Source organism: Alligator sinensis, unplaced genomic scaffold (assembly GCF_000455745.1).
Source record: "Alligator sinensis unplaced genomic scaffold, ASM45574v1 scaffold87_1, whole genome shotgun sequence".
Lineage (NCBI taxonomy): Eukaryota > Metazoa > Chordata > Crocodylia > Alligatoridae > Alligator > Alligator sinensis.
In genome coordinates this window covers 1,458,988-1,470,504 of record NW_005841929.1, presented here as the reverse complement: position 1 = coordinate 1,470,504, position 11,517 = coordinate 1,458,988, and the positions used below count along the sequence as shown (strand labels likewise).

General features: G+C 43.2%; 1 protein-coding gene across 1 annotated transcript in view; it reads left to right on the top strand.

Moving 5' to 3' along the window:
* Positions 1-11,517, top strand: part of IL17RA (interleukin 17 receptor A) — a 51,981-nt gene that overhangs the window by 12,915 nt on the left and 27,549 nt on the right. Inside the window, exons 2-3 of the mRNA XM_006019440.3 lie at positions 6,606-6,630; positions 9,746-9,892. Of these exons, the coding sequence (XP_006019502.1) occupies positions 9,754-9,892 (139 nt within the window). The 5' untranslated portion in view covers positions 6,606-6,630; positions 9,746-9,753. The remainder of the gene's footprint in view (positions 1-6,605; positions 6,631-9,745; positions 9,893-11,517) is intronic.

The following is an 11,517-nucleotide window of genomic DNA, read 5'->3' as shown; positions in this document are numbered from 1 at the left end:
CCCCCCCAACCACACATGTACACCCTGCAGCCCACCTGCCCTGCTAGCTCTTCCCCCAGCCCTGGCAGTCACCCACATGGGGCCAGCTCCTGGCTCCCCCCAGCCCTGCCAGTGCCCCCCCAGCCATGACCCGCAACCTCCCAGGGCTGCCAGAGGGGCCCTAGCCCCTGCAAGCCCCATTTACCTCAGGCTCCAGGAGAAAAGAGTGAAGCTGAACTGAGTGGAGCTGTGGCTGACAGTCTCAGGCCCTGCCCTTCCCCCTCCAGGCAGGGCTGGGGGCTTCCTGCCCTGTTTGCAAACAGCTTTTGCAGGCTGGAGCTCAACCAGCCTGCAGAGCTCTTTGCAAAAGCAGGGAATCCATAGGTTTCTCTGCTAAAAGGAGAAATCCACGTTTTCTCAGATAAAAAGGGGATATCCATGGTTTTTTCTGTTTTTCCGTGGGAAACGGAAAACTAGGATCCCTGGTGATCACACAGGCGGAGAAGTGTCACAGCTCTTCTAGCAAACTCTCTATAGTTATGCCTGACTGGGCCCAACTTTAATATGCCCAGATAGGTAAGAAAAGATCTATTGTATAATGAGTGAAGAGGTCAGTGTGTATTGGGAAGTGTGTGTGTGGGGGGAGGGGGGGGATGTACCTACACTAGGAAGCAGGCCATTTGAGCACCAAGGATGGGATGGATTGAGGTCCAAAAGTAGGGCATGTCTACTACCCCAGCTGTGGCATGTTGTAGCAGTAATAACATTCCCAGCAACATGTTTCTGTTTGAGATTTAAAAATTAAGCTTGTATAACTACAGTCAAGAACCCAGCAGAAATCTGGTGTGCTCAAGACTGTGCTTCATGTCAAAAACTGCAATTTCAGTGGAGGTAGATTTCTTTCACCCTTGTCCAAATCCCTGTCCACCAGTTGAATGGTACTGGATGAACCTAGATACTGGTGCCATGTGTACAGCTGTTTGAAAGATTGATCTTTAGCTGTGAAATCTCTCAAATGGTTTTGCCTTAGATGACTGATTCTGTGGGAGAAGGATCTAAGTCTAACGTGCTAGCTTGGTTTTCAAAGCAGCAGCACAGGTTGATAATTGAGTTACAGCACTTCCTCACTGTACATCAGCTGTCTTCCCCATGCCTTATCTGCTAGGTAAAATTAATGCTTAAATGAAAGCAGATGGTTTTGTCCTTTGTGTAAATAACTTGCCACCAATTATACAGGTACTTTATGGGACATGGTTTACAGTAATTACTGATAATCTGAAAATGTCCAAGTCCTGAATGATTTCATCTGATTCAAAGCTGTCCGACTTTGGTGCAGCTGGGGACCACACACACGGCCTTTTTGCAGCCTCCAAGCTGCACATGGCACAGGCTGCATGTTGCAAGGATGGCCCCAGTGGAATTCCACACCACCACATGGGCTGCGGCATCAATGTGTGGACCCCTACCCGCTCCCACCGCATGAGCCCTGGACCCTCCCTTGCTGCACAGCTGTGGGAGAGGTGGCCACTGGGTCCCTCAAGCCACATGTTAACAACTCATAGGCCACACACAGCCCCCAGGCTACCAGTTTGATAGCCATGATATAAGTCAGGGATACTTGGAAAGGTGCTAGGGGTATGGGTGGGCAGGTGGGGATGGAGCACCGCTACCAACCACTCTGCACCACCGCCTCCCAGGAGCAGGGGGAGGGGACGAGGGCAGCAGTTCCCTTCTGCAAGCTGCACAGGCACCGTCTGGCCAGCCAGATGTGGGGGAGCTCTCACACGGCAGCCACCGCTGCCATCCACCACCCCATGCTACCGCCGCCACATGCACCCTCCCCCCCCCCCCCCTCCCCCCCCCCCCCCCCTCCCCCCCGCCGCCACATGCACGCTCCCCCCCTCTCCCCCCACTCTGTGTCCAGACACCCCCCGCTCCGCATCCAGCTGCCACCACCAGAAAGAGTACACCCTTAAAAAAGATTGAAAACCCCAGATGTAAGTGACAGTTTTTAACTTAAGAAAAGTAATTTTGTTAAACTTTCCCCCCAAAAAAGTTGTCACAACTTATTGATCGAAGAGGCATCATCAGGTAAAATAATGTTCCATTAAATATTCTTTAAATCTGTACACAAAAACAACAACAAAAATCATGAAAGTTGGCAACACTGAGACAAAGTGAACAGGAAAGTGTTGTTCACCAAGTCCCAGAATACTAGAACTAGGGGGCACCTGCTGAAATTAGTAGGTGATAGGTTTAAAATAAACAAGAGAAAATACTTTTTTGCAACATGTAGTTAATTGTGGAATTCATTGCCACAAGAGGTAGTAGAGGCAGATAGCATAGCCAGGTTCAGAAAGGGACTGGATACATTTATATGTGATAGATTTATTAATGTCTGTTGAACAGAATGGTGACATCTCTAAACCAATAATGGTGGATACGAGGAAGGATATTGGAAAAGGAATACATCACTAGAGATATCCTGTTCAATGTCTTTCCTCTATATCATCCATTTCTGTCACTGTCAGTGACAGAATACTGGACTAGATGGGCTATTGGTTGGACCCAGTATAGCACTTTTTATGTTCTTATGTATTTTATTGTCAATATTGCTAATGTATTACATTTCTCACTTTGTGCTATAGATTAGCACAATGTGAAATAGATGCAGATTAGCTAGCTTTGGTTGGGTTTCCGTGGTATTTGCCTAATCATTTTTTATGTCTTACTCACTAGCAAAGTGCTGCAGTATTTGCGTTGCAGGTGTTACATGGGAGTGTTTCAATCTAAGCAAACGTCCATACTGTTTACGTACACTTATCCAAACCTGATAGTATTTAGAAAGCCAATGTACAGCTTTTCTATATCAGTGACACCAATTTAAATTGGTGCACCCTCTTTTCATGGGCACTCCACAGTCAGCCTGAATGCCATGTATCAACCTTGCTTCAGCTGATTCCTTTACTTGCCCATCTTAGCTTTAGTGTGTTAAGTGCTTGAAAGATAAACACGTATAAGAAATATGTTATACTTGGTATACTAAATATACCTCATTAGTATTATTTTGAAGCTGGAAGTGATTGCACCAGTGGACTCTGTTCATGATAGGGCTTAGAATTGCATAAGGCCTTCAGACCCCTTCAGTCCAGGTCCCTGCCAGGTCCCAGGCAGTTGAAGGACTACTCACAATCATCATTTCAAACTCTTACCTGCAACTATAAAGTATTGTATCCAAAACATCAGGAACACCCTAGGTTCCCAAACTGACAAATTACACACCACCAATTTAAAATTATACAACCTTAAGTACCATCAGCACATTTTTGTCATATAATTACTTTATAATAAACCTGTTAACGTGCACCACTGCCAAGCTGTCTGCATACCACTGATGGTACCCGTACCACAAATTGGGAACCACTGCCATGCAAGAGAGTTCTTTTGCCCTTTAGAAGCACAATTAACCAGAGTTTTTGGTGGTGCTTTTGCTTAGGTCCAGGACAGTAGAAATAGACTGACCTCAGTGGGAAACACGAACATGATCTAACATAATGCTTCCCAACCTTTTCCTCATTATGAACCCATTTATGACTCTATTTCCTCAGCATGACCCCTCACTTCCCACAGCCCCCCACCGCCCTCCAGGTGCCCCTCACTCCCCACCCATAGCCTCCTGGCCCTGCCAGTACCCCTCACCTCCCACCCCTGCTGGTGCCCCTTACTTGCAGCCTCCTTCCCCACCCTGCCCTACCAGCAGGGACCTCTAGCTGCCAGGACTATGGGGCCAGGGACTGCAACCCCCACCCAGCAGCACCTAAGCCCTAGCTGCCACCCATAGGAAACAGCAGCTGCTATGGCTGGAGCAAAGCACAGAGCCTAGCTTCCCCCTTTCCCCTTCCCCCTATGGGTGGCATGGGCAAAGTAGAACCCATGGGAGGCAAGGGGGAGGATGCAGGCTGCCCATTGCCGGCTTGGGACTCCCTGCCTTGCAGCCCTCCCCATGGGGGCCTCCACAGCCCAGATGGTGGGACCTGGTGCTGGAGGGTGGAGAGGCTTGGTGCTGCTGGTAACTCCATGCCATCATGGCAAGGCACCCTCTGCCCACCTGGCAGCAGCAGTGCAGAATTGTTCTCCCCACTGCTGCCAGGCAGGCAGAGGGGGCACCTTCCCATGGTGGCACAGCTGGTATGGGGCTTCTGGCAGTGGCACCAAGCCTCCCTGCCCTGCCCTGCTCTACTGCAGAGTTGCCAGGAAGAGGACAAATCTGAGGAGCACATCCCCCCCCTCCCCCCCATGCCTCCCTCTCTAGGAGTGCGCAACTTCATTCGTTATCTGCGACCCCAAGGTTGGGAACTACTGATCTGATGCTTTGCAGTTTTCCTTAGTGCTGAAACCTAGCAATGGATATTGTAGTCTGGTTTCCCCCAGCAAATTATCTGAAGGTAAACATGTTAACTATCTTTCTGTAAAATCTAGAGGAGATGACACATGCAGTTTTTACTTCATAATTTGTCATAGTTGATATCTCCTGCCTGTGGTTGACCTTGACTAGTAACACTAAGGTAAGAAACCAAGAGGCGTGTTCCTACTAGAATCCTAATGAGTAAGGTGTGTCTTTTTACTATGTGAAGACTTGACTAGAAGCCAAGGGAAGCCTAGTGTTTGGTGTTTACTGAATTAAGCAATTCAAAGTAAACTACTTTACCCTCACTAGGATTTTACCTTGCTGTAACTAAAGTTGGCTAACTTCAGTTAACTGTGCACCCTTTTCCTTGTGAATATAAGGACACAAGACATGAGTCTCTAGTGCAAAAAACTAAGCAGAATCTGTGTGTCCTCTACTCTTTTCTTTCAGACCATTTTGTTTCTTCATCAAGTGTAAAAGGACAGCAGTTGAAGTAGTCTATCCCTCCCCTGTCACCTCCTTTTTGTAGGTCAACTTTAAAAATGTATGGGGTTCCCAGGGGCTCCTCTATATATTAGTAAAGATTAAAGAAAACCACTGTACACAATGGGACTCAGTGCTCAGTCTAGAAGATCCCATTAAGCATATCGGTGATGTTTAGTTTCAGTTCTCACACTGTGGATTTGTGTCTCCAGAGATAACATCCTTGTTGACAGCTGTATATGGAGACTTGATATATTTCATAGACGGTGGGGCTGGAAGGGACCTTGTAAGATCATCGAGCCCAGCCCCCTGCCCCAGGGGCAAGAAGTCAGCTGGGGTCACAGGATCCCAACAAGATAAACGTCCAATTGACTCTTAAAGGAGTCCAGAGTAGGTGCTTGTACCACCTCTGGCAGCAGTTTGTTCCAGGCCTTGGTGGCTTGGACAGTAAAGTTTTTCCTTATGTCCAGCCTGAAATGGTCTTGGAGGAGTTTGTGACCTTTTAACCTTGTCATCCCATGAGGCGCTCTGGTGAACAGGCATTCCCCCAGATCCTGATAAACATTCCTTGTATACTTATAAGAGAGGAGAGACAACAGACCTGATTAGATAATCAATTAGAACCCATCAGCTCTACTGTCTCTCTGCAAGTTTGTGTACACACAGTCAAGCCCTTGCTTCTCTATGAAAGTGCAAAGTTTCAAGAAGTTAATTGAATAGAGGATTGCTGTGAGTGGAGTAGATCTGGGCAAAGAGGAGGAGTCTGGAGATAAATGCAAGGAGGGAGGGGCAGTAGAAACAAAAAGAGAAACACTTTGAGCAGAATATTCTAGAAGTTTTGAGGGATAAGTTTCTGAGTATAGCCTCTCCACTGATTTGAGATTTAGTGAGGGAATAGCATGGTAAAAGGGAAAACCTATCATGGCAGCGGGCTTGTCAGGCCATAAAAGAGATCCTGTTTGGGAATATTTTAATGTAGGTTATATCAAGCAATAAGAATGCACTTTTTGTAGAAAATAATGATTAAATCAAGGCTTCCTGACCACTGATTAAAATCAATTTGATTTAAATCAAATCCACCCTGAATTTTAGTACCAGGATTTCTAATAGCATCCTAGATCCAAAAAATGGGAAAGGCCTACTAACCATTCCAGTCCATTTCTTTTGAGGGAATGCAGGAGCATTCCCTCTTGTGTGTTCTCCAGTGATTTGTCTAAAGTAGATTTTAAAGTGACCTTATGTATTGTGATAGCATTTACCAACCCAAAGAGGGAATGATGCCCCTTTATACCTTGCATTATCAAATACCATAGTGGCAAGCCCTGCCTCATAGAGCTCACATGAAGCCAGTACCATCTCCAGACTCAGAGATGGCCACCAGCCTAATTGATGCTAGATGGTTGTAATTTGCCGGCTGTGTGCCAAAGACCTGTGGTCTAATAGATCTTCATTTGGGGAAGCTGTTTATTGATACTCAACCTAAATTCACCTTCTCTTTGTCTTGTTGTGACCTTAAATTCACCCTTCAAGAATGTGTACCTGATTACTCCCTTAACTTGTCCAGATGGTAACTTCATGCCACATTTTACTGATAACAATAAGTCACTTCCAGCCCATATCTGTTGGTTAGAAAAACTATTGTTTTTGCTGGGTTGCCTTCTCTCTGTTTGCAAAGGACTAGTATATCTGAAAACAATTTCTATTCTCTCAGTGATTGTCTTGTTTTTCTCCACAGGATCTAAACTGCCTTGTAAGAAACAGTAAGTCCTTTTTTCCTCTTCCTGGTGTTTTCATTTGTGACATGTTTTTAAATTGAATTCACAAGCTGAGTGTTTCTGTTTAAACCACTGAAAGGTATAGAACTAAGTATTATTGTCAGGACTAGTATTATAAGCAGCTCACCTCATGAATCCAAAACCAACTCCATCCAAAAGAGGAAGTGGAGATTGTGTTTCAGATGAGAGTTCTCAAAAAGAACAGTTACAAAATGATTTAGCTTCTGTTCAAAATAGAGTCATTCTTAAGGTCCCACCATAGTTTTTAAGGATAAGCTCATGTGTAACGTGTATATCCATCCCACACCAATCTTACTAAATCAGCATTTAGAATTAGATGCAAACTTAATGTATTAGCAAGGCATGATGAAGAACTGTACAATGTAACTTGGAAAAAGAAGTTGATAATAATGACTGTAAATTAGCAGATATGAACTGCAGCCAACTGCTGAGGGAGATTAAGCATAGCAGTAAAAAGCCTATGGTCAATACAAATTTTTTAAAGGGTATCAAACAATAGCTCCCTTAATTTTATCACCTGTGTTGATTATCAGTAATAATGCAGAAATGTTCCCTAAATATGTGTTCTGCGTTGGAAAGTAACTGGAGGATGTATTTCCATACTATACTAGAGAACTAAATGTGAAACAGGAAATCCTTAAGTTAAATATTTTTGTTCTCGGGGAACATGTCTACACATCCATTAATGCACCATAATTACATGTAATAACAGGTACTAAACTTAATGCACCATAATCAGTGCTACTGTGCATTAGTGAAGATGAACACTTTTTTGTGACATTATTTAACACTTTTTTGTGACCAAGTCTACTGCGCATTAGCACGGTTTTTGCCAGCCGCGTTAATGCTCAGTAGATTTAGTCTTCTGTACATCAGGCGTCTCATGTAGACATGCCCTGGATCAGATAACTTGCACCCAAGTGTTTCAAAGTATAGACAAAGCATGTCATAGCTGTTGGTTGAGCCAGAAGGGTAGAAAAGTTAATGTTTCAATATTTATGAAGGGTAAAAGGGATGACTGGGTAAGTATAGGCCAGTTAGGCTAACACATCATGGGTTGGGGGGAATCATGGAAAAGTTTATATAGAGTACAATCAATAAGGAATGGAAGGAGAGTGATAGAATTAAAGCCAGTCAGCATTGTTTGGTATGACCTATTTTCATCAAACCAACTTGATATCATATTGAGACTTCAACTCTTGTTGACAAAAGTAACTTAGTCTACTACAACTGCTGTGAAGCACTGACTTTGTATGACATGGCATTCTTATTAAAAACAGTACTGCAGAAATAATGTGGCACTTCTAACTACAATAAATCTTTCAAATTGACCTTCAAAGGTGATTTGTTGCATGCCCAAGGATCTTGTCTGTTTTTGGCTCGATGCTATTCAATACTTTAATAGGTGATCTGGAATAAAATCTAAAATCACTGCTTGTAAAAGTTTGTGTGTGACAACGTAGGATAGCAAACTGAACTAGGCTTCTCAGTGCAATGTAGTGACTAGATGAACAAATGAGTTCCTTGCATGTAGAAGAAAGCAACAGTAAGTAGAAAGAGGGAGGTGGTTAATAATACTGTATATAGCATTAGTGAGACAATTACTAGAGTCCAGCGTGCAATTATTGTACCTAATTTGTATAAAAAGAGGTTCATAAATCAGAAGAGGGCTATAGGAATGATTCAGGTTCTGGTGAACCTGCTTTGTAGTAAAACTAAAGCAGCTCAGTCTATTTAAATGTGTTCAAGAGGAGTTAAGAGATGGTTTCATTTAAGGATAGAAGTTTAACATAGGAAGGAGATTGTTCATGGGAAGTGGGAGTGGGGTGGGGACAGGAAGACACCTTTCTACAGGTATGGCCTGAATTCTTTGTTCCCAGATATATGACCTTGCATTTTGTCTTAATGCATTTGTTTGAATGGGTCCAATTTAGCAAGTAATTCAGATCACTGTATGCGACTCCCCTGTCCTCATTTACCACTCTGACAGTCTGTCGTGTGGTAGTGGTAAATAAGAATGGATGAGTCTGTCATCCATAACATTTTAGCAGTGATTTTTATTTTTACATCTATCTCACTGATTAAAAATACTGAATACCATCAGGCCTAGAATTGATCTCTGCAATTCTTCAGTAGAAACACCTGCTTTTGATCATGATTCCCTATTGACAGCTACTTTTTGAGATCTGTCAGCCAGTTAATTTTTTTTACATGTGTACTTTATTGATATCGTATAGTGTTTTTTTAATTGCAGTGTTGTGTGGTGCAAAGTCAAGTGCTTTTCAAAATCCTGTGTATATTGCATCTATCTGTCAAACTTGTCAAATCTAATTTCATTTTATGATGAGATGACAAGATCCATTTCCTGTAGCACCATATTGGCTAACATGAATTATTTTAATCTAGAGGGTTTGTTAAGTCAGAAAAGACTTAAGAGCCAGTAGCTAGGAGATGAAGCTGGACATATTCAGAATAGGAAGAAGACAATTGTTTCCAACAAAGAATATAGTTACTCATTGGAACTGTGTATATAGGGATGCAACAGATTCCCTGTCATCTGATTTTTTATTTTTTTTTTTTAACAAGGGTAGGTCTAGCGCAACAAGAAATGCAGAAGCTACTGAGTGAAACTAGTCTCTTTTAGGCAGGAGTTCAGACTAGATTATCAGTGCTCCCTTTTTCCTTGTGGATTTTAAAGACAAGTATGTCTCCACAGAGAACCCAAAGTTTATAGTCTTCACATGTCATACATACTGTGTGCCTGGCTCTCCCGATGATCAAGACCACCTGCTCTTTGTGCAGATCTCTTCTGTGACTCATCACCAAGGTGTCTGCAAATCACACAAGAGGAAGTCATACCTCCATGCACTTAAGCAGGTTTTGTGTCCTCCAGCAGAAGCCAGAGGATCCCGTACAAACTGGCCACAATGTACAGTGCCCACTAAGATGAAAGGTAGCTTAAACTAAAGCAGGTTGGGAGTGTTTGACACAACAGAAAAACTCCTGAAATCTAAATTTTGTCCAGTGAGGAAACAGTTTCCTGCTCAGCTCTAAGAAACAGCTTTGGTTTGACTGGCAGGTACCTGCATGGATGAGAGCTGGCTACAAAGTTCCACATGGACACCGTCTGCACCAAGTATTCTTGATGTCTTCCCTGATGTTTTCCGTGATGAGGAGGAAAAGCTACTCCCAGTCCTGCGGATTGAATGGAAGGTTGCTACGGATGGTACGTGATCATCATTCATCAATATGGAAAGGGAGCTGTTTATAGAGCTTAAGGATCTATTAAAGATAGTGGTAGGACTGTAGTATTAAAAGCTGTTGGCTAGTGTAGCTTTGAAGTAGGTTTTGGACAGCTTACCTACTGGGCATGAGACCATGAGGTAAGTAACCCCAGGGGAAATTCTTCCCTTCCTTATCACTCAGGCTTCATCAGAGACCATGTGCTTTTGTTTGAGTGGAAGCACAATGCTTAAAGATGGAAGAAGGGGAAAAAAATTAAATGTAACCATGGTGTTAAACTCTCCCATGCTGAAGGCAAGTTCCCAGTGCCATCAATATCTGATCGAGGGACTGTATTCTGCCACCCTAAACTGTCTTTTTTTCTTATTATTAAATTAGGTTTTTATGGCACATAAAATGCTTAAAAAATGCCAAGTACAGTACTAAGAGATGTTCCAAACTGATCCTGTTCACATGCATTTTACTGGAACTTGGTTTTACATATGTGTGCATGCTGTCAGCAAAAGGAGCTTTCTAGAAATGTGCTAGTTACTAGCATTGTTTAAGGGTTGGAACATGTTTAACGGTAAAAAGATGTGTCTTTAAAACCATAAGCTTGTGGAGAAGAATCTAGCCAAAAGTGAAAACAAGTAGATGGGAAATATACAGGTTTTATTTACCACTGGATAGCAGTCTATCCAGAAACCTCACACAGTCGCTTAGCTGCAGTTGTCTCAAGTCCACTGCAAGTTTCTTCAAAGTAGAATAATTAAATTCAGTTCCTGTGACATAGATTTCCTATATTACATCTACAGAAGCTCCAGAGCTGGCACCTTGGGAAATGCAGCCCAGTGCCAGTAGAGGATAGTGGTTACCTTCCAATTTTGCCCCTTTGTTCAGTTTTCAGTTACTTGTGAAATCTCCCTTAGCCCCCTTTCCCACTTTTGTCAGCTGTAATTCTAGACTGATTGGCCTCAAGCAGAAGAAAAATAGCTCTCTATGCAAAGCCAGGTGGTGCATTGCTAGATGTGTCTGAAGGCTAGTGCAGACTTTGGTTTGCACTACTGTAAGTATTAATTTAGGAAGGCATATAGCCAGTGGCACAGTCCTCTAGTATGGACACAGTTATAAATGTGCTGATTGGTATAAGCCAGGGGTGTCCAAACTTTTTGAATGTGGGGCCAGATCACGAACTTCTTATCACCCAGTGGGCCAGTGAGCCATATTCAAAGACCTCACAGGAAGTGACATCACATCAGGAAGTGATGTCACATGACCTTTGACACGCCTCCTTCTTGAACAGTCTCAATCAGCTCCTCTGTGCAGGAGCTGGAGAAATGGGCAAGCAATCAACAAAAGTCATTTCCCTTGCTAAAATCTGTTAGAGGGCTGTAGCTTCTCACTGGTTTCAGCTCCAGCCAAAATTTTTCCGCCACTGTCATGGGAATTGGCAACTCTGTATCTGAACCAAAAGAGAGGGTGGCATTAAAAGGTAGGAATGTACCTAATGGAAATGACAGGAGAAAATGAAAAAGAAAGGAGAAAACTGAAAATGCCTGTGTGTTGTCCCTGGGCCCACCCAAGGTACTTTTCTGAAATTCAATAGGAATTAGTGTATCATTAAAAAAA